Source organism: Pollicipes pollicipes, unplaced genomic scaffold (genome assembly GCF_011947565.3).
Source record: "Pollicipes pollicipes isolate AB1234 unplaced genomic scaffold, Ppol_2.1 Scaffold_4881;HRSCAF=5763_pilon_pilon_pilon, whole genome shotgun sequence".
Lineage (NCBI taxonomy): Eukaryota > Metazoa > Arthropoda > Thecostraca > Pollicipedomorpha > Pollicipedidae > Pollicipes > Pollicipes pollicipes.
In genome coordinates, this window is record NW_023596576.1 from 49,880,375 (window position 1) to 49,903,489 (window position 23,115).

The 23,115-nt window shown below is 51.2% G+C and overlaps 2 protein-coding genes and 1 long non-coding RNA gene across 3 annotated transcripts; 2 read left to right on the forward strand and 1 right to left on the reverse strand.

Moving 5' to 3' along the window:
• Positions 1 to 7,358: 7,358 nt before the first annotated feature.
• Positions 7,359 to 15,700, reverse strand: LOC119101154 (serine/threonine-protein phosphatase 6 catalytic subunit). Its single transcript, XM_037224433.1, has 7 exons — positions 15,384 to 15,700; positions 12,409 to 12,543; positions 11,916 to 12,084; positions 10,650 to 10,729; positions 10,234 to 10,339; positions 9,171 to 9,332; positions 7,359 to 8,514 (listed from the first exon to the last, which is right to left on the reverse strand). The coding sequence occupies exons 1-7, from the start codon at positions 15,522 to 15,524 to the stop codon at positions 8,324 to 8,326; spliced, it is 984 nt and encodes a 327-aa protein (XP_037080328.1). The 5' UTR covers positions 15,525 to 15,700; the 3' UTR covers positions 7,359 to 8,323.
• Positions 15,701 to 15,948: 248 nt separating this feature from the next.
• Positions 15,949 to 20,413, forward strand: LOC119100541 (transcriptional adapter 1). The gene is made up of 8 exons (XM_037223627.1): positions 15,949 to 15,985; positions 16,930 to 17,029; positions 17,321 to 17,357; positions 17,808 to 17,914; positions 18,254 to 18,377; positions 19,462 to 19,532; positions 19,696 to 19,708; positions 20,267 to 20,413. The coding sequence occupies exons 2-8, from the start codon at positions 16,965 to 16,967 to the stop codon at positions 20,411 to 20,413; spliced, it is 564 nt and encodes a 187-aa protein (XP_037079522.1). The 5' UTR covers positions 15,949 to 15,985; positions 16,930 to 16,964.
• A 465-nt stretch (positions 20,414 to 20,878) lies between these two features.
• Positions 20,879 to 22,702, forward strand: LOC119101736 (uncharacterized). Its single transcript, XR_005094609.1, has 2 exons — positions 20,879 to 20,920; positions 21,439 to 22,702. It is a non-coding gene; the product is annotated as an uncharacterized LOC119101736 (long non-coding RNA).
• Positions 22,703 to 23,115: the final 413 nt, after the last annotated feature.

A 23,115-nucleotide genomic window follows, 5' to 3' on the forward strand; every position in this document is an offset into this window, starting at 1 on the left:
TCCGTTGTCAGCTCATTACGGTCATTGTTGCGGAGATTTAACACGTCTGGCTGTAGAACAGTGTTGATGCTGGTGTCCGACGTTGTGGCCGTTGTGTTTGACCCTAGCTTGTTTTCCAATAAACTCTGGTGTACCTTGCCGTCATTTCTCTCTCCGCACGGCCAATATTTCCCAGGGGTCAAGCCGCAGGGGCACGCTGACCGCCGACTACGCCATACGCAGCAATATGCCTACGCGGACGGTGGCGGTGGACTCACCGCAAACGGGGCGTTGCCGCGCTCGCCGAGCAAATGAACTGCACTGGGAAATATGTGGCAAAGGCTCCAGTAGTTTCTAAGCTTGTGGTAATGCCAGCAGCCAATGAAGGCGCATCAGTTGGTGTGTTTTCTAATAGCGTCCATCGGGCAGCCTGAAGTGAGATTCAGAGGCTGTTTTGTGATAACATGCACGCACAGTCGTGCCGGACGTGCCTCAAGCCTCCCGTTCCGTACTTTTGCCGGGATGGCTCTCGTTGTTTTACCGCGAGATTGAGTTGAGAAGCGGACCGCAACGAATCCAGTCATAGGTTTCGAAAGCTGCACGGCCAGAATCGGATAGCTAATAAAATCATGTTCTTTGTATCCTGGTGTAACCTTTCGTAGTAAGCCAGATGCACCCTATTGTCTGATGCAGATAGGACAGTAGTATTAACCTTATTCCTCGAAAAGACCAAGAGAATGGAGATATATTTAGGCTGATATTTCGGCAACATGCCTTCATCGAAACAACAGCAGAAGCTTTCAATACAGGCATGTTGCCGAAATATCAACCTAGCTTTATCTCCATTCTCCTGTTTTTTTCCGAAAAATAAGCCTAATACTACTGCCTTATCTATGTAAGTAATATTCCTCGCTAATGCACTGAATAACTACAGTCTGATGCGTAGGTGGACATTATAACAGAGGCAGAACAGGGTAGGATGGACCAAGACGGGACCGTGGGTGGAGGACACCTGCTTAGTTATGGGATGAGCTAGCCTCCCTAGCCCACGTTGTCAATGCAGCAGTTAGCAGATTGGTTGTATGCAATCATCCCGGAATAACCAAGCACTCATGATTTGCCCACGGCCCCCAAGTGCACTTTTGTGATCTGAATCATCCCATTCTTTACACAAAAGCCTTATTCGGACTATTGAACAACTCTGAGCAGATCCAAGAGCCCAGACTGTTCCGATAACCTCATGGAAAGCTCACCATCGTTGTCTCTCACCATCTCTAAGTTCTGCTCCTGCTCAAGTCCTGTTCGCACCTGCTGATCGGGCCGGATCGGAGAGCACAGAGCTGGACATATTAATACGCATCAGTCCGGTCAGAAAAAGGCCAGTCATAACGGCTTCAAGAGTCATTGTCGGAAAGACTTCGATTTTACGAATCGATATGCATCTTACGAACGTCTTTAAATGACAGCAACAAGGCCAGCCATACAACGTCTTACACGCTCAGGGACAGCGCTTGATTCTCACGTATTGTCACGTCTTGTGGGCGTTGATCCACGGCATCACTGGATCGCATAGCTCAATCGTTTTGCTTCAAAAGTGTTCAGTTTTGGGAGGCTTACAAACGTGGACGTCAAGTTAGTGTGTACGTTGAGCACTAGAACTAGCTCCTAACAGCTGGCTTTATCGGTAGGATCAGTTTTGCGCATGGTTTTGTGCTCAGTTTGGATAGCAATAAGGTAAGATGTACGCTATGATAGATTTGCACCCACGAATCTGGATTGTTGATGTGAATGACATTCCTTCGCATGTTGCTGGTGCTAACCGAGCCGTGATGCTGAATAGGGTCGGTACATCTCTTAAACTGATTGTTGAGAACGCGCTATGCGCCTGTGACTGTCTGAGTGTCATTTAAACCATGCATCTCAAATACTAAAAGTGAAATAATCGCTTCAGGCTGAAAGCCCTTTCTGTATTTGGCTTGTTTTAGTTTATCGCAGGAATTGCGATCATTAGGGTATTGATGGTCAAACTTCAAGGGAGTGTTCCACATTTGTATGGGGTTTTGAACTGAAATAGCAATCTTGAAGATCATTCGGTGCAGTTTGCAGCCTCGCCCTTCTTAAGACCTAAGCCCCTTTATTTCCTTAGCTACACTCCCACGAAAATGGGGAAGGTATTTCGGGAACAGCATTTCAAAATCATCTTGGCATGTATGACGTCATAATAATGCCATTCAAATCCTGCGATTTCATACGCCATGCGGCAATTAAGGCCAGACAACGCAAACTGTCGAGTCGCTCATGCCTGGCGTTCGTGGGCACGATATCCAGGTAGAACGTCTGTCATCAACCCTCAATCGATATCATGCAAGGTAAGATGACGCAATCAAACGATGATGTATTTAAAAGCATTTTTGCGAAATAAAGAAATTATGTTGTCTAGATTTCTCTGTTCCACTTTAAAGCATGCTTTTAGTTATCAGTGAGCTTATTTCATCATATCTGATACTTGCTTTCACAGCTTTAAATATTGAACTTTCCCTTCAGGCTTGTCTTGGCAGTACGAGCAAAGAACTCGGTAAAAATCCATCAAACTGGCGGAGTTACAATGCTGTTTCAACACGTTATGAGCATTGTACAATATGTAGACACATGATTCCAACTGCATGTACATGTAAGACAACTGACATACCAGCTGGTGATGGAAAATTTCCAAAAGTATACAGTCGTTTGGAATGTTTTGCATTCCAGATATATTCTACCGGAACGGCTTCTAAATGATTCCGATCGAACACTTACAAACTTGTCAGGATATTTTCATTGAGAATTCCCGGAAAGCACCCATGGAAAATTGTCATGCCCGCTTCTCTCCGGGGTAAGTTTCGTCACACTAAGCAATGACAATTTACCTGTACGCGTTCAACTTAAGCAGGAGATGAGAAATGCAGAGGCCCTTGAACATGCTGCGCTGAGCCGTCCCTAATTCACCGCCTATGATCGTCCTTTTATTCATGAAACAGATAAAGGCAGATCTATTAATGTGGTTGACCAATATCCATCAACGAATATGAAGGTGTGCAGGAAATACGTACAAGGGGCCGGGTGATAAATATTATTCAGTCTGGTTGTACGATCCTCTGATGTAAGCATCCAACTTCGTTAAGTTGCCCACCAGCATAGCCTCAGAACAGCAGTACCACGGCTGCAACTTCTAATGTCTTCGCATGCCGTGGGCAAAGCTGTAAATGACTACTTAAAACGTCGCTCTCTGTTGCCGCCTGAAACATCTTATCCGCCATACAAATATTGTTTCGTTGACCTACAGAGAAACAGCAAGTCCAACTTTCCGCTAACTCTCCATAGAGTTTCTTAAATTGGCATTGTATTTTTTGTTAAGAGCGTGAGCCAACTTTCCGAAAAGTTTTCATTGGTAGGTTTCCACAAATGGAATGCTGTCATCTCCAGGGCCAACTGCACTACTCTTGCCGTCGGTTCCGTACAAAACGCCGGATTGCACAGCATCTACACGGCCCAAACGTCTCAACACGGGTGCGGATGTCAGCAGTCGCTGCGAGACGCTGCAGCCGAGCTTATCGGAGCCCTGAAGCCAGCACGTACCGATAGCGCTCCTGGCACGGTCACCAGCGCTGGGTGCAGCTGCCGGTATGCGCAGGCCCTGGCGGCAGCCGGACCCGCTCGGGCTGAGGCCCGCAGTGGCAGGGCCCTCGAGTCAGGGGATGCTAGTCAAGTCCCTCGAATCAGGGGATGCCAGTCAAGCCGAGTGCTGATGCCAGGTAACAACCGGCGTCTCGACGCCTTCCGCTAGTTGCATTCACGTCTTGTTGTCGTTCGCCTTGCAAAGAACGGCTCAAAGACGTAAGTGCTGTTCACTGTACAACGCTGACGTTCAGTGTCTATCTTTGAGATTAATAAACCCTTCACTGTCTATGACCCATGGGGCACGCTAAAGCATTTCAGCGCGACGAATGGGTGACGACACAACAGCAAAGGGCATTTCGTCACGGACTTTTACATACGTCATTTTCAAGTTATGTATGTTTGAACAGGGTCAGCACGCTTCAAAGACGTGACTCTGTTTCCACGCAAACACCGGATTGAATTTCTGCCCATTTGACTATCAATGGATAGCTACATTCACGCTGTTTTGATGCTCGGTGCTGAATCTCCCCCGCTCCCCTCCCCCCCCCCCCCCCCCCCTCACACACCGTCATGTGAACCTGGTCGGGGAACCGTTCCAGCTGGTGTAATACAGGTCAGCGGCTTTGCCTGACCACCACTTTTGCTTACGGCCACGGCACCAAATGCTTAGATAAGCACCTAAATGCCACCCTAAATTGCGTGGCGGTGGCTCTAACTTTGATTTGTGGGAGGTGTGTGAGAACAAACCGCCATATTTTCCAAGGGCACACGCTGCTTCGGCAGACCGTTCCGACAACTGGAAGAAGACGCTCAGCTGAAATGAGTTTTCACATCATCAGATACTTGGTAAGAGGTTATTTACTACGTCTTCTGAAAACCGCAAATGCCATAGGCAAATACACGCTGGGTAACGCCATGATGAACCCATGTTGATTTCTGTGCTGAAACCAATGCATGTTCGCTCGCTGTGATTGAGGCTGCAAGCCCAGTGAGTCTTCCTTAAACAGTTCAATATCGCACGGTTTTCTCTTGAGATGAGACCATTGAGACCATCGCAGTGAGGCCAATGAAAACGTTAACTTCCTGATTGTGAAAAGCTGCACAAGTCAAGCGCAAACCAGACCGGTATTTCTGACCATTTGGCGTTCCAGTGACACGGAACTGACACATTTTGACTCAGAAAAGAACGGGCTACGACACCGGCAAAGGGGTGCTGGTGCGCTTTTCTGCTCACTCGCGCGCAAACCGTGGAAAGGCCTGCCTTTTACGCGCGATATCGACGGTCGGAACGGATACAATTGTGAACCAACGGCATGGCATAGGTGAATGCATCGTTTATAAACGACTAAGTAACCTCAAGACCGTCGCACCGGCATAACCGCGCCGGCAATAGACAAGAACAAGGAAATTATAGTTTTTAAAACAGGGTTCGAATACTACAAGTTGCTGTGGCCGAAAGTGAGCGAGACTGTGGTGTGACAAGTATGCAGGCGTGCAGCCCAGTTCTCTGTGACTAATGCCTGTCAAATTATTCCTTATCGACGGAAATGCATACCATCCAGATCCACAGACAATGTCAGACTATCCAACAAACCTTCCATTGTGTGAACCAGAACCGTTTGAATGACTTTTGATGACGTCTAGCCACTATTTCTTCAAAAGTTTACATTGGCAGCGTAACTGAAAAATAGATACGGTTTTATGATTCGTAGTGGTTGCCAAGGCAACGTAAATATTTTGCTCGCTTTGGGAACAAGGGAGATTAAATTTGTTTGAAAGGCCCAAGCCATATAATGTGCGTTGACGGCGGATTCTGTACCGTTCGCTGGCGAACAGGGTCAGGCTGTGTTCCGCCAGGCACCACGCTCTTGACAGGCTGTGCGTTGCCTTCCATTTTCACGCATTGATATTTTATCATATTACCGCATTGCCAAGCAAGTTTCGGCAGCAAGCGGCAGATCATTTAGAGCCACGTAGCAGTTCGAGAGCTGTTTGCATGCTTTTTGTTTAATGAGGGCTGGCTTTGGTGCACCATCGTGATATCACCAAAACTAAAGCTGCGCATGGGAAACGCAAAATTTGCCCAAATGCGAAAACGCCCCGTAGCACGAATGGAAAGCGAGCGCAGATTCCAGCAGCCCGTTGACACATAGACACAAAATCGTTTTCGCTGGACGGGAGGGAATAGCGAATGGTGATGGGGTCACGGTGAGTGGCCTTCACGGCCGGTCGTGCGCACTCGGCAGTGGACATGTGACCTGCCGGCTTTGGGATATCAATCAAGGGTTTGTTCTAAATCTTGGCAACGAGAGCAGACAGTCGCGAAACGAACAGCAAGGAGCAGTTTATCGACGTCGACATCGACCGGGAAGAGGGTAATGTTGAACTTTCGAAAACGCTCTCAGCTGTTACACAATGCGGGCCAGACTGGGACAATGGGCCACACAAACTGGGCATGAAGATCATTATGACGGCTTACACCCACGGTAGTTGACTTCGAGAATAATGTGGCCAAAGAAGACTCTCTCTTTCTAGTTCCCCCAAAATGCATCGATTACGTCCACCAGAGGCCCATTGCCAGACAACCTTAAAGCCATGTTATCTGTGACTTACCACGGAGTATACGCCGGTAGACCTCCATCTATCAAAACACATTGGAAGGGACGCCCATTCCAAAGTGCTCATGACCCATTTGTATGGGTTTCAGACAGCGCATAGCTCTACTCTATTTCGCCTCGGTGTCACCCGTATGATAAAACTTACGTCCTGTCACCAACTCACTTCCCCCACGCCGTACGAGCATTACTGGTTACATATTACACCACGGCGTGACATTCGATCAATGAAATGATCCTGTCTCGACCGATATCACAAGCCACATCTGCGGTTTGCCTGGGTCACATTATCGCGCACGCGTGCGCCGATACGGACCATGTATGCACCGCTACGGATCATATATGCGCCGCTGCGGACCATGTATGCACCGCTGCGCACCATGTATGCACCGCTGCGGACCATGTATGCGCCGCTGGGCACCATGTATGCACCGCTGCGGACCATGTATGCACCGCTGCGCACCATGTATGCACCGCTGCGGACCATGTATGCGCCGATGGGCACCATGTATACACCGCTGCGGACCATGCATGCACCGCTGCACACCATGTATGCACCGCTGCGGACCATGCATGCACCGCTGCGCACCATGTATGCACCGCTGGGCACCATGTATGCGCCGCTGCGGACCATGTATGCACCGCTGCGCACCATGTATGCACCGCTGCGCACCACGTATGCACCGCTGTGCACCATGTATGCACCGCTGCGGACCATGTATGCACCGCTGCGGACCATGTATGCACCGCTGCGCACCATGTATGCACCGCTGCGGACCATGTATGCACCGCTGCGCACCATGTATGCGCCGCTGCGGACCATGTATGCACCGCTGCGCACCATGTATGCACCGCTGCGCACCATGTATGCACCGCTGCGGACCATGTATGCACTGCTGCGCACCATGTACGCACCGCTGCGTCTCCCGCGGCGCCGATCCACCATGGCAGGGTTCAGGCCTGCACAAACGTCAGGGGGCGGACGCCGTGCGCCGCGGGTCCCGGCCGCCCGGCCTGCAAGGTCACGTCGCGACTGGACCCCACGGCCGCACGCCGGCTGGGGCAGTGACGAGAAGCTACGGCACCGCAGCTCCACGAAAAATCCAGTGGCAAATTATGGGCTGTATTTTAGTTCAACGATGGTCGGTGGTGATGACGGTTTGACCTGGCGATGGTCCTGCTTATAAAACGGTCAGCGGCCCGGCACCGCCGCGGAGCGAGACCGGACTGCCGATGGGACGTGGGCTGTCGTGAAGATGGACAGAGCAATGCAGGTACAATGCGACGAGCGGACGCCCACCAGCGGGAGGGGGGGGGGGGGGGGGCGACCCGTCCGAGGGACCGGACGCCACACGGTCCCAGCCGCAGACACTACAGCGAGACGCCGGCCGTGCAGGAGGTCACGACCCCATCAGCGACGACCAAACGGACTCAGGTTCGCGCGCTCACGCGTGCTCACCGCAGGGCGGGGGCGCCGCCAGCCTGACCAATCCACACACAGACACGGCCTCACGAGGGGGGGGGGGGGAGACAGAAGCCCGCCTACCGCCGGGACGACAGCACCGCCCGCCGGAGTGGGGTGAGAATTACCCTCATCGCGAGGGAGCAGCTCTCCCCAACGACACCGAAGATCTACCGAGCCACAGAGAGCCACAGCGATCGTCCCTTCGTCGGGCACGACTCCTCCGAGCTGATGCCCAGAGTACCGTGCCATCGGGCGCCACCCGGGTGAGAGTGTCTCGCCTCTCCCACGTACCGAACGGAGCTCGCGCACACTGAGCTCGCGCGCCCGTCGCGTCTCCCTCGCTAGCACATAGAACACCCTCGTCGGTGAGCACACGTGTCCTTCGAGTCTTGCTCACTCGGGCACACGGGCCCCTACCCCTGAATGCATGAGGGTGCACATGTCCACCAAAACTGATGTCGGCGGGTACGACCAACGACGTACCAGACCACGCCGTCCGGCCTGAAGCATGCACTGCCACGCGCAAGCACCACGGACAGTTATCTCACGCAGATGCAGTTGGTTGAGCACCCACGTCGACATCAACGCCATCTGTCGACAGCGCTCACTACAAGAAGTACGGCGTGGTGATGCTTGGCGGCACCTTCCTGTTCTCCTCGGGCACGGCGCGGAAGATCTTCACCTCCTTATTGTTGATGTCATTGAAGCAGAGCACGGCCGCCACATTGCCGCAGCGATAGCAGTAGTTGGGTGCCGACCATACAGTCACCAGCTTCTCGTCGAAGACGTACTTGTAGCCTGTGAAAGAGGCGCCGAGTCATGGCTCGTAGTTTTACCCCGAGAACATACCTACGGCAAGGCAAAATTTGAGGCAATCACGTGAAACCACGCTGTCTCCACCTGCAATGCCAGGTCGAGTCATTAAGCGGGCAGCCTGATGTCTGCGATCACGCCCAACAGGTTCCCTGGCAATTGCGCAAATATGAGGTTGCTATCTCGTGGCAACTATCACATAATTGTCACAGCTGGGGACAAGGCGGTGACTGAGAGGCGATGACGTTCCCTACCTCTCAAGGATGGTGAGCTAGGTCAATGCTATGTTCAGTGCCAAGTAAATATCGATGTGATACTTACTGTAAACTGCAATGAGATACAGCAATCATAGACAAAATAATGGCGCAAAGGTTGAAAGAAGGCGTTAGCGGAGGGAAATGGATCCATGCGACGATCCTCGAGAACATAATACCTGTCTTGGCGCCAATATCGCTGGAAACCGATACCTGTCTCAGGCTAATTTCACCAGAGTACAAAACCTGTCTCAGCGCTAATACCACTGGAACACAGTACCTGTCTCAGCTCTAACATCACGAGAAAATCATACCTGTCTCGGGGCTGATATCACTACATCCAGCAGGCGGGAAGGCGGACCGACGGCAGGAGTGCCACCCACTCACCCTCGTTCACCAGCTGGTGGGCCCGGCAGATGAGCTTCAGGCTGTTCTCGAGCATGAACTCGTGCGTCACCTTGGCCCCGAACAGCCAGCCGGCGCCGCGAGGGCTGGTGGCCCACGACTCGACGTCTTCCGGGTCTGACCACACCAGGTCACAGAACGCCCCTGTCCGCCGACAAAGGGCGGTGAGCGCAGGACACGCGACACCGCAGGACACGACACCGCGGGAGCGCACGACACACACGGTGTGGGGTCACGCGACACCTCCGTCCGGAGGCACCGCAGCTGCTGGCGTGGGGTGACGCCATGTCACAGGGCGGTCCAACTCACAGACACATAGCAGCGGACATGGATAGAGGCGCTGCCCCCCTCTGCAAACGGGACGGTGGGAAACGGATGGCACAGAGTCACATCACGCCGCCGTCCCGGGACACGGCGCGGCGAACACCTTGCAGCACAAGAGAGCAACACGCCCCTGTCGGCATGACGATGATGATTTGGGTTTTAGGGCACACCGACTGCGCTCGTCACGTGGCAACTGACAGAGAGGTCAGCACAGGATCGTATCCGGCCACGGGACGCTCCTGTTCCAGGACCGCATCGCACCGGGTCACAAGACGCCCATGTCCAGGGAGCCGTAGCGTGACCCGACACGGAAGCTTGCAGAGTAGACGAGCCCGCGGTGCCCGAGTCACAGCCGGTGGCTAAAACATCTTCCCACCGGGCACCGAAGCCGTCCTCCACATATTCGTGGCCATATAAACCCCACCAACGAACGCAGGACAGGTAATGCGGGTGCAAATGGGGTCCCCTGTCCACACAGACGTTCGTGGGGCTTTCGCTGCTCCTGCCACCTGGCCATCTGCTGCAGCACGCTGCAGCGTCGCCGGTCGGTCGTGTGTGCGGTCTCACATGTCAGAACCGTACACGGGCCACACCGGCCGACGGCCGGCCGTCAATTGACCCTCACCCTGGACTGACTCTGGTGCGGTCTCACGTCAGGACGGCACACGAGCCACGCCGGCCGACGACCGGCCGTCAGCTGACCCTGACCCTGGACACTGACCCTGGTGCGGGATCTCCTGATTCCGGTCGATCACCCGGATCTGGTCCAGCGACCGGATGTAGGGCGAGAGGCCGCCGTGTACGCACAACACCTCGTCCTCGATGATCTGGCGACAAACCGACCGGTGAGCGTGGGCACAGCGCGGCGGCACAGTGCCCTGGGTCAGCGCGTGGTCCTGATCAGTGCTCAGTGAGCAGTGTGCCACCAAAAACCAACCTACACACGAAACAGCCGCCCAAACGCGCGCCGTCGGGTAGTATACTCCCTGCACAGCCCGCGGACCGGACCGTCATGATTGATAGCGAGCGGCATCTGGCTCTTCCACCAATGGAAAGACGGCGTTGCCAATTCGTTTCAACGTGACGGGGACCGAAAGATATTTCCGAGAAAGTCGTAACATAGCAGCTACCACTCACCGCAGCAATGGTTAGCAGGTCGAACACCTTGCAACAGTACTTCCAGGCATTGGCGTTGCCGTACTTTTTCTGACACTCGTCTGGGAACAAAGGGGGTAAGAATAATCAAGCGAGCGCAGCTCTGTGATGGCCCTCTGTAAACATCGTATTCAATAAACTGAAGCAGCCGAGCCATAGAAGAGATGGCCATGAATGTCATAGCCAATTTGTTTCTCATCTCGCCCAAGGACACGCTAATGCAATGATACGAGCCACTAGCTCACACAACTGTGTAACAGGAATCTCTGATGTCCAAAGGCAAGGAAGCGAACCTCGCGTTCACAAAACAAAATGTTCGGAATGGTCTATTTAAAGCTTATTGATTATCGTGACCAACCTAATCGTTAAGGCATGAACAGGTTATGCATCACCCAAATCCTAGTGATTCGGGATAGATGTGACATCTTTATCATCACTGTAATTTGTGCGTTTTCATAAAATGGCCATGGCGTCTTTTGCATTCGGTACAACAAGCTTCTGGAATCACTTCGTTTTGACCATCTATCTGTCCCAAGCCCCACCCCCACCGCCCAGCGCTCTCTGAGTAGAAACCTAACTCGTCATATACGTCATAATCTGTGGGGAAAGAAATCCACGAGATGTGGAATTTACGCGCCTGGTTTCGATCCATTCGCAGAGCTACTGGGTGCAGCGAGGTCTCGGTCCGTGAAAGCAATAAGATTGATGCAACATGGCGCTCACGGACCATCAGCTGTAGCATGGAAGCACATCCTGTAATAAAACGCAGCTAGCAATTGGGTACAGTCAGCGCATAGATTCTCCACCACAGAAGCAGTGGCCACCGGCGTACACACAAAGCAGCGCGGCGGCGTCTGGCGCGGCGGCCGTCGGACGGCCGGGCGGCCGGATGGCGCCGCAGCAGCTCCACTCACCGTAGAAGCCGCACACCCGGGTGATGTGGCGCGACTCCTGCTGGACGGCTGGACGGCCACGCGCAGCACCAACGCCACTCGCCGTAGAAGCCGTACACCCGGGTGACCTGACGCGGCCGCCGTCGGACGGCTGGACGGCCACGCGCAGCACCAACGCCACTCACCGTAGAAGCCGTACACCCGGGTGACCTGACGCGGCCGCCGTCGGACGGCTGGGCGGCCGGATGGCGCAGCATCAGCGCCACTCACCGTAGAAGCCGTACACCCGGGTGACCTGACGCGGCCGCCGTCGGACGGCTGGGCGGCCGGATGGCGCAGCATCAGCGCCACTCACCGTAGAAGCCGTACACCTGGGTGATCTGGCGCGACTCGTGGTTGCCGCGCAGCAGCGTGATTTTGTCGGGCCACTTGGCCTTGAGCGTCAGCAGGCGCGTCAGCGTCTCCAGGCTGTAGTAGCCGCGGTCCACGAAGTCGCCCAGGAACACGTAGTTTGTGTCGGGCACCTGGGCAGGTGGCGCTCTCGATCAGTGGTGGAGAGCGCACCGCTGGCAGCCGCGTCTGCCTCAGCAGCCGTGCGGCCACTGCCCCGACACCTCTGCAGGCTACAAGGTGACAGTTTTCGTTGCACTGACGCGGTAGATGTGTTGGAAGTGTCAAATAACCACATATTGCCAAATAAACATCATGTTAAAATACCACGCTGCTACAATTGCACAGCTACTCGTTGTCTGCAACGCAACTAGCTACACTTGGCTACTTTAGGCCTCCTGTACTAAATATACGGAAACTGGCAAAATAGCGGTGCTGGATACACTCGTCGTTCTCACCTGTCCGCCAGTTCTGAAGAGTTCCTCCAGGTCGTAAAACTGTCCATGGATATCTCCGCAGACTGTGACTGGACAAGGGACTGGCTGAATGTTGGACTCCTCCATCAACAGGTCACACACAGCATCACACAAGCTCTGTAACAAACCAGACACAGCATACAGACGACGTGACGCCGCCAGTCGGCTCCAGAAAATCACGCTGCTCACCGTGCATCAATAGCTGGCAGTTGCCTGAAATGATGAGATAGTGTCCAAGCATCTGGAAAGATGAGATAGCCGAACATGCTCAGGTCATAGACATGGGTTTGAGCAGGAAAATCTTTGGGGGCACAACTTGCCAGAAGACATTTCCGACCAAGACCGAGTACAGTTAACGTCTCTCAATGATGCGATTTGATTCTAAAACTGGGTCTAAATAGCGGAACTTACACACGGCACAACCACACTGCGAGGGCGATAAAAGCCGCGCGTATCCCCATCATGGCCGTGCACACGGACAGGCGGGGCACCGGTGCCGCGTTGCCAGCAGGCGTGCCGCTCCAAGACAATGCCGATCTGAGCGCCAGAGCTCGTTGGGCGCCTATCAATCAACACTTGCAGGCTGGAGCGCTCCAGCAGCCACGACACGGGCCTTCCTCCCGACATCTGGACTCGCTTAACAAGACACGGTCTGGACTGCGAGTGGACGCGAGAGTGCCATCCATGTCTCTATGCACTTGATGGCAGTGGTGCTAGCATGCAATCTCGCCATCCTTTCGCCACCCCACCGATTCCAGAGCAGGCGAAATGGGATCAGAGCACCGCAACATCGTAACTGGCTGGGCTGCAAAGCTCACTACCTTTTGAATGTAATGCAGGTTTCAGTGGGTGGCCCCACCCCAGACAGGTAGGGATAGGCAGGATAAGATGCATGAGAAAATATGAGCTTGAACAAGGAGCTACAAGATGTCAAGTGTAGGCTGGTGGCAGATCTCGTCGAGGGATCATAGGGTGACGTGGCATCGACGTGCCTGCGCGGATACAAAAGAGTTCCATGTCAGCTGCTGGCCAGGGACAACTCAGAGGAGGAAATCTCTTGTTTGTTGGCTGGACAGAGGACAGCAATAGTGCACTGGTCTGGTTCACCCACCTCACGCATGCAGGAGTGGTTTTCATGGCATTTCTGGGGGTGGGAAGCAGATATGTCACTTCCCTGGCACCAACTGGTCCTCAGAAACTGCTTTCCATTATTTCTTCCATTATTTCGCTTGAAATTATGCCCTATCTTTGCTTCAGTGCAGTTGAGCACAGCAAAGGGATTTGATCTTTCTGACCTGCAGATAAAAAAATCTCCCACCAACCATCTTCGTCCCACCAAATTTCTTGAAGCCTTTTCCAAAGCAGAGCCTCTTCATTGGTTCATTCCTTCAACTACTAAAATACTTGCCCACTCAAAACATTACCTTACTTCTAAAGCTCATACTGCACATAGTGGCCACAGTGGTCCATGCTGTACAGAACATAGTGGTCCAAGCTTAAAATGATTGCTATGTGTTGAAAGAGAGAAGCTTCTGATTAAAGGACTTTTCGCAGACTTCACAACAGGTCAACTGGCTTATATGAATATGACTAAAAACTGTTTGTACAACATGGTGCTCATACAACAGGAACATCAGCAATAAAAAAATCATGAAATGCTTCTTTATCTGATATCATTCAGGTTACCAATTGTCATGTAGTATTGCAGACTTCCATTTATTAGTTAAATAAATGATTGGCTAACCAACATATTTCTTCAGCACACTTGCATACTTTGGTTTTACTTATTTTAATCACCTCTAGCCCCTTTCTCTCAAACCCAAATATCTGTGTTTATCTTCAGTTACTTATGGTTTTAAGCAGCAGGTTTGCCTTAAATGTCTGCCAGACAGGTCTTGAACTTCAGGCATATGTGTATCTCTCAAGTTTGATTAGCAAAGAACTAGTCTGATCAGGATGCTACTTTTGGTGATATGGCACAACTGAGTCTTGAATGAAAAAAGGAATTGCTAGCTGCTGCCTAACAGCTGCCTTAATCAGACTGAAAACTGAATTTGCTTCACTATGTGTTCTTTGCCAGGAAATGCATCAGTCATAATAAGTCATATATATATATATATATATATATATATATATATATATATATATATATATATATATACATACCATGGCTCAAGTGATGTGCCACCTGCAGAACAGTTTCAAACATGAACCATTTGTTAAAAGCAGAGTTAAGCTAAGTCATTGTAAATTTGAGAATAATTCATCACACAACTCAAACAGTTGAAAAAGGTCAAGACATTGTCATTCCCAATGCATCATCTTTTATAAAACAAAATTGATCCTCCAGAATAAGGGTATATGAAATGTCTATGTACACTGAAGGGATAAACCATATAACTTAGTACAAGTTTAGTTTTACAAGGGCATCAATTTGTGTTTCAGGCCCCATCCACCATCTTCTTTTGCTCTTCTTCTGATGTCTGAGCACCCCTATGTTTTCTGAGCCTACCCATCAAAATACAAATGTTAAATATCTCACTGATTCTACCTACATAAAGAACCATTTGAAGGCCACAAGCAGCATATGACTCAATTAAGAGACTGTTTGATGGTGATAAAGAAAGTAAACAAGCAATTTACTCCATAGAAAATGAGTATTCAAAACAAATACTGACCGACTAAAATATCTACCTTCAGTCTTTGCATTGGGCTATGACCAAACTAACTAAAAGAACCATGTGCCTATCACTCCCGCACACTTCCATCTATACACAGCACCTTATCTCAAGCAGTCTAAGCTAAGGTCCAAACAGAACATAATCAGCAAACCATATCAGAACTCACGCAAAGAGGAAGGCACCGCATCCTTCAGGTGATCGTGTCCACACATTCTACGTCCTAACTCGACTACTTTCCCGTAACCATAAGCCCTTCAACATCATGACAAAACCAACCTTTAGGTCGTTTTCGGGGAGATATTTGCAGTCTTTCGCAATATCTATCCATTTATCCACATCTCCCATCTTGCCAAAATACGAACGCGGTCTCCGTGACAGGTCACGGCCTCGATGTATCAGCCCGCCTATCATCACCATTCACAAATGCGATGTAGCCACCGCAAGTACTGGCCGAAACAATCCGCATCACGACAGTTGCGCATGTTCGTCGACGAGTCATGATGTCAAGTGCTAACGGAAAGCCTGCTCGAGTTTCTAAATCTCTTAAATGGTTAGCTCAGAACTTGCAATATTATGGACTGTACTGCATAAAGTGCAACAATAAATCCGTTCAATCAAGAGGTGAAATATCTGTTAGATTGAAGATGAATTCGACACCCAATAGTAGTGGCTGTCATTTCCAGTTTCGAACCAATCGTTGTAACGCGCAAACACTAGCAGGTTTAGCTGATCGTGAGCAGTTATGGCACCAATGCTTGTCTGCAATGCGCAAAGTTATCTAACTTCGCAGACACGACATACGACCTCGGATACGTACTGGAAATCATGGTATTTGGGGAGGTGTTGCTGCTGCGTTTGGTTCCACGGCCATTGTCTTTGTAACTGTTATGGGTTTATTTGTTTTTGTTATTTTATATTTGTATTTCTGCTTGCATCCTTCCTCCATTTTCACGTTTTTGCGCGTTTTTGTGGTCCGTGCATCATCAGGCGGATGTACATCCTGCAGTGTTCAACTCTAATGCTGCCCGTGTATAGCTATTACCTATTAAAATTGAACTATTGTATGTTAGATACTTTTCAATGCAATAAGTGGAGTTGATTAAAACTGACCATTACCATTAGCATGATTGCCATACAAAGCACCTTATGGAGATATTCATGGTTGTTTGCTACATGTATGAAAATGACTATTGCTTCATCTAGAGCAGTGTCCATTATTCAATGTCTGCAATTAGATCGTTTGAAAAGGCAAGCTTCCCTCTTCATGTAGGCTGGCAATAAAGGCGAAACAGGTGTGTAGTTTGTGAACTGAAAAGGCAGTTCAACAGGACAAATTATTAAATCTGCTTTTTACCTTTGCCAAAAAGGGCTTGATCCTTAATGTCATCCTATTTCTTCACAAATTAGAAAACCTGGGGCCCTTGTTCTTCCATTTTTGTGGTCAGTTATGTCTCATTTGTATTCTAAACACCATGGTTCTTTTGGAATTAGCATTAATCTTAGATGTTATCCAAGCTTGTGTAATAGGCAGCCAAGGGTAATGCTAAAAGCCATCACCAGGTAGGGGGTGCAAGCTTTTCATGGTCACAATTCAGGGGTGATTTTGGTTACCTATTTATGGATATCCACAAGTAGGGCTTGTCTCAACTATTTCTAGCATGCCTGTAGATGGGTGCTTGGTGTCTGTCACCTTTGACCTTTTATTGCTTATGCTGTGGCAAATGTACACTGTTTTTCCATTTTCCTTGAAGCTAGCTGTTTCATAACATTTGCTGTAACTATGTGAAAATCTGATTTAACATATGTGGCTTTTATGTTTCAGCAAACATTTGCACTGGCATAGTGTTAAAAGCATCCATGGATGATTTGAATAAGGCAAGACATGAGTTGGAAGCTGGATTGGGGGAAGAAGGAACCAAACAGTTAGTGCTTACATTTTGTCATTCTTAATTATTTTGTGTATACTCTACCTCTTTACATTGCTTGTTCTCATATAATCATGCACCTGAATTCAAACTTTTTTGTTTTAATGTTGCTGAGATGTTTGATTGTAAGGTCAGGTCATGGATGAATTCCTGTAAATTCATACAATAATTTTTTGTTATGTGCTGCACTAGATGTTAAATTCAAGTTAAGCTATATGCCAGTGTTTGTAGACATGCTAATGGTGCACAAATGGTAACAGCTTTTTTGCTGTTCTTCTAATGTTGCAGATATTTTACAAATCTGAAGCTGTGGTTCAAAGTAAAAGTAAGTAAACATTTACACTATATATGCTTTGGTCAAAGGTGGTGTAGCATAGTCCCTTGACTCTTTGAGGAGCTTGTCCCCTAATTTTTCAAGCAGATTATCTGCTTTGAGTCATCCCAATATTGTGTCATATACATGGTAGGATATATTGCATTCCCTGGTCTTTTTATAGTTAAGTGGCCAAAATTTATTATTCATTGTTAAAATCTATGTAAAATGTAGATAATGTAATAAACAGCATGCTATATGAATAATATATGCTCAGATGTGCAGGTCTGAACCTGGTCTAGGCCAGCTGTATTCAGTCTTGACTTACACACTGTGATGTAGTTTCACAACAACCATCAAATGCCACCTTTTGCTGGTCATGAGCATGCATGGCTTTTGTCTTGGCAGAGGCTATGGAGAACCCTTTGGCCAGCAGAGTTTAATTAGGCAGATGCTTCCCAGATATCCAAAGAAGAGTTTGATGCTAAGTCAAGGACACTTCTCCCAGTTCACCAAGTTCACCTGCACAACAACTTCTTGCTAGCACTGCTCAACAAATGTCATCTTGGGTAAGTTTCTGATGTGTTTTTGGCTCTGTCCTTTTTGTGAAAGACCACCTAGTAAATACTGTAAAGGAGCATCAGGTTTTCCAGTTGTGGCTGTATGCTAGATCATCACAACCATAAAGTATCATCATCATAGTATGTTGCAATATATTGTGCTCACTGTACCACTTCCAAGATCTTTTCTTGTTACCGACATCAATCATGATGTAAACATCTGACAAACATGCATACTGACGGATGATAGTGAAATAGAATAAGCTGTGATGAAACGTATTCTCTAGGTAGCACTGGCAGCTCATGTTACGTCGTTCTCAGCTAATATGCCGATGTGTTCCGCTTTAGCGACGTTCCCTCGGAGGAGTCTGGGGCATCCTCGCAGCTCCGGGACAAGGTGGCCATGATCAAGAGCCAAACGAGGGCTCCGGCTGCCAAGAAACGTAGGAAGCGACCCCCGTCGCCTTTCTCCGTGAGTTGCCGCACTTCAGAGGGGTTGTGTACCATGCTTGGCAGATTGTGATGAAGGACAATAGGTAGGTAGGAAAAGGTCCCAAGTGCAGAAGTAGTTCTATCATAGCATGCTCCGGATAGCACATAGCAGTGCCAGAAGTGCGCTGTATCCTCCCTCTCATGTGGATTAACGACGTCCTAATAATCCGTTATTCATAATCCAGGACCTTGTCACGCTTTAGATAATGGAATTATTAAACAATTAAATCATTATTTTTTCTGAAGGAGTTAGGCCATGGATCTAATGTTAATTTACAGTGAAGTCTGGGGAGGTCCTGATCCCCATAACAACTGCAAGTGCCACAACACTGCTCTTCTAGTGATAGGAAATGGTGGGGGTGGAAATGGTGGTCGAAATGGTTGTTGATACTACCATGCGATGGCAGCTAGATATAATGATGGATATATGCCCCCAAAGCAATAATGGATGACATGATAAAAGTAATCATAAAATAACCAAAGGAACTGTTTTAATGGGGTAGTGGTTTGGAAATATGTTAACCACGGCGTCTGCTTACATTTTTATGGTGAACTCATACATTAGATTATTTGCACTGTGTGTATGTATGCGTTGTTTTTTGTTTATCTTAACCTTCAACACGAAATAAATCTGGCCATTGTGGAGCGGTGTGTATTTATTAAGAATTGTATATTGGCTTCATAAATTGTATGTGTCGTTTCGAGCGTCATGTGTTGGCGAGTGTGCTGATGAATTGTATTTGACGACTACAGTGGCGTTGCACGATCACCATTGCTGTGCCATTACTTGTTCCCACCAATTACCTTGTGTGATCGTCCCTAGGTGTGCTATATCCTCCTCCCACCGATTTCCGTTCGCGTCCACGCCTTCCACGACCGCTCGTCATTCTCTGTTGCATAAGTGGCCACCGAAGGCGGTGCCTGGATGCTGTCTTCCCTCTCTCGCGTGTCCGCCGTGTGTGCGGATGTCTATGGCCGGGACCGGCTCCGGCGCGCCCCGCCTCGGACCCGACCCGTCCTGCGGCCGCGGCGTCCGTGCTGACAGTCGCCGTCGCCGCCGGCAGCACCGGTACGAGCCCGCCGAGCCGGCGCAGTGGGTGGGCTCGCCGACGCGTGCCACGCCGCCGCCTCCGCCGCCGGAGCCGGCGCCGGCCGACGAGGGTGCTCCCCTGGTGACGCGCCGCCGCGTGCTGCCCGACCGCCGGCTGGTGCACGGCCGGATGTACCTGGCCGCCTGGCACGCCGGCATCGACGGCGTGGCCGACGCCGCCGTCGACGTGGTCATGCTCGCCGTCCAGGTCAGTGGCGGACGTGCGCGGTCGGCAGGGGAGAGTCGGGGTCGTTATTCCTAGGCGTAATTCGTTGTTCGGTACCGAGCGTCGTGACCGTGGATGGAGTACCGGTGCATGGAGACGTTCTGTTCGGGTAATGTTCGCTGGAAGGCCCTGTGAAACCGGTTTCCAGGATTCCTTGGAGGCGGAGTTGGCTACTGCTTGGAGGTTCAGTATCGGATGATGCCCGTTGTCACGAGCAGTGCGGGATTAGGCATCATGAGATATGATCGGCAGGTACCAGGAGATACCCGCCGTCCTAGGATCGGCCCGGGGAACATCCTGGAGGCCATTCAGGCCATTGCCATGAGACGGACTGGCATGGTGCCATGTGATATGTGATGTCTGCGGCACATACCTGGCTGCGTGGAGCGAAGTTGGGGTAATGCTCAGATCTCCTGGCGATGTCAGGCGGAAACAGAACAAGCAGCCGCTAGGGTGGAGTCGTGCTGCGATCAGCATTGTCTGGCTGGCACGTGGTTCCGTCTGGCGCTGCGCCCTTGCCGCCACGGTCCTGACCCCTCCCCGCCGCCGGCAGCAATGTCTGAAGAACGTGCTGACGGTGGTGCTGAGTCGGAAGAGCGGCTACCGGCTGCGGAATGGCCGATTCCTGCACGGCATCGGCACGGGTGCGCCCAACCCCTGGCTGCGGAACGGCGCCGCGCTGGACCGGCTCGAAAGGTGAGCTGGCCACGGTCGCCGCTGCTGCGCCGGCACCCAGTCGGAATGTCGTCAATCCAGTGCAGTTCGCATGCAGCCGGCGTCAGTCTGTCTGGTTGACTTGTTTCGTGCTTCTATTGTCTTTTAGCTGCCATGAATATGCCGTGGTTATTTGCAGGGGTCAGTGGTTTTACAGCCCACCCGGACATTTAGCGGTGAATAACGATAACATAACGTTCAATCTCTGATGCTGGGAAGCGCCTTGTGGTTTCATTGGGGTCCGGTGTGTGCGACACGTGGCTCCCGCCGCCGTCGCCACACTCCGGCTGCAGCGCGCGGGCGGGCCGGGTCACGCGTCCACTGACGGGCTTCTGTCCGTTCGGCGCGGTCCTGCTACAGCGAGCCACCGCCGCCGGACGCCGCCCGCTCCGGCGACGCCGAGCGTGTGGCCATGCAGCAGCTGGCCTGCGGCGACCAGAGCGTCGGCCGCCGCCAGCCCGTCTCCCTCTGGCACATGCTGGACGCGCTGCAGGTCAGCACCGGGGTCACCGGACGCGCCGGCCGAGGGCGGCCCGGCAGCCGGCGGACAGCGGGGTGATCAAACGATCTCCGTGTGCCGCGTCGCGATGTCGGCCTCCATGTGGTGGTCGGTGCCGTCTCTTATACGTATTCCGGGGATGTCGTGCTGTGATGACGCTGAAGGCATTTGGGCAATGTCGTCCCCGCCTGCTAGCAAGCGTATTGGTTACGTTGTACCAACTTGTATGTTTGCATGGTGGCGTCTCGTTATCTCTGGTTGAGACCAATTTACCACCGAAAGCTAAGAATCGGTTTTGTGTTATGAACATGCTGGACTCGAGCTACGCTACGTCAGTCTTTCTCATGACGTTTGATCAAAGCGTACCAAACCTAACCCTGCCAGCCTTTTAACCCGCACTTTGACCCTAAGACGACTGTCGTGTCCCTATCCCTTGCCTCGCCGGCCGCTCGTGCCCGCCCGGGGCGCAGCCGCCGCTGGTGCGGCGAGTCTGACCCCCCTCGACACGCCAGGTGCACCGGGGCGTGGTGCCGTGCCACCTGCTGTACAGCCAGCTGCTGGAGCGGGTGGGCGCCCGGCTGCACCACCCCAGCGCCGAGGAGCTCGATCAGGAGGAGGTGGCCGCCCAGATGGCGACGCTGCGACACCAGATGGCCGAGGGCACGCTGGTCGTGTGACCGCTGCCCGATCCTCCGGCCCGGAGAGGCGCGGCGGCGGCGGGCAGCACAGGACGCCGGTGTGTACGGGCCCAGCTGGCGCGGCGCCGAACGGAGCCCAGGGCGCTGGGGGTATTGGTTGGAACTGGTGTGATTCTGGTGTATCTGGTGTGATTTATTGTATGCAAGTGAACATGTGATCCCGCCGAGAAGAACACACAGCAGGCAGCCGAAAAACGGCTGCGCGGTAGTGTAACACAAACCAGGGCAGGCTTCTGTTCGTCACGTAAGGGGAAGCTGTCCGATACTGTAATCCAGGCTTCACCTGTCTTGTTCGAGACGCGTCGTGGATGGCTGAGGCTTCTGGGTGTCCAGCACCCAGTGGAGTCCTCTTCTGGCGAGTTTGAGCAGCCGCGTGTGGGGCTTGCCCCGCAGGCCTAGTGTGCCGGCACCAGTCAATGGAATCTCCTCAGGTTCTCAGTTTTGGCCGCTCATTGTGTTCGCGCACGGCCGCGTGCTCCTGCTCTTTAATGTTGGTCCCGCTTCCTGGCAACGTGCGATGCTCGCACAGGGTTGAGGTGAAACAAGAGCGCCGTGTGCGTGCTCGCGCGCCCGGCGGTAGACGAGTCTCGGCTGGTCTTTGAAAGCGCTACTAAAGTGTCGTATTGGAATGACGTGTCTTGGATGTGTAATAATGTGTTGCAAGTGTCACTGCGATTTTTGAACCACTCGCAGAGAGAACTCGAGGGAAACAAACAAACTCGAGAGAACAAAGAGAACTCGAGAATTCGCAGAGATGAGAAGCCGTTGTTATAGAATGCAATGCCATCACTTTTTACACCGTTTTGTCTTGATTCGCCGTGATTCGTTATGAACTTCCCTGCTGCGGGGTGCTGTAACACCACCTTTAAACATGATTTGTTTTTATTTTTGGAAATTTGGTCTGCTAGTTTTTGTGATAGTGCTTTTATGTTTAAAAGGAAGAGCGCGTCAGGGAAAGAATGCTGCGTCGTACTAATCACCCGATGACATTCATTGTAAAAGATATATCAGTCAGCAGGTTACCACTATTGAGCACGAAGCCCACAAATAAAGCCGCTCAACGCCGAAACATGCGACACTTCTTTTTACTTCTTAGCGTCGCCGCGTGGTCCGGTCGCGACCGACAGTTGTCTTACTTGTGTTCGAGGTCTAGACGCCGTGGACAGTGTCGGACATCGCGTGCCCTAAACCGCCGGGGTGGAAAAGATGCTGCGCACGGACTCTTAGCACTGAGCTAGACAGGTTCCTTACCGTTCACCGCTACATTTATCCTTGTTTCTGGAGACTTGCGACGGAAAAACCAATCAGCAACTTCGACGATGCGGTATTCTTTAATGTAAAGCCCTCATCTGTATGCCTATCTTTAAATGGTGGGAGGGGGGCGGGGATAACATCTCTGATAACATCGGTGAGAAATACTGGATCACTGTTATTTGTTTTATTGATTTTATTCCTTATAACCGTTATTTTCATTAGGTTAAACATTTGCAT

Coding starts and splice junctions, on each gene's coding strand:
- LOC119101154 (XM_037224433.1), bottom strand. CDS start 15,524: ATGGTGATGATAGGCGGGCTGATACATCGAGGCCGTGACCTGTCACGG. Junction 10,340..10,649: donor ACCTGCTAACCATTGCTGCG/GTGAGTGGTAGC, acceptor GTTTGTCGCCAG/ATCATCGAGGACGAGGTGTT. Junction 8,515..9,170: donor CCACCAGCTGGTGAACGAGG/GTGAGTGGGTGG, acceptor CCTCTTTCACAG/GCTACAAGTACGTCTTCGAC.
- LOC119100541 (XM_037223627.1), top strand. CDS start 16,965: ATGGATGATTTGAATAAGGCAAGACATGAGTTGGAAGCTGGATTGGGG. Junction 17,030..17,320: donor GGGGAAGAAGGAACCAAACA/GTTAGTGCTTAC, acceptor CTAATGTTGCAG/ATATTTTACAAATCTGAAGC. Junction 18,378..19,461: donor GACCCCCGTCGCCTTTCTCC/GTGAGTTGCCGC, acceptor CGCCGCCGGCAG/CACCGGTACGAGCCCGCCGA.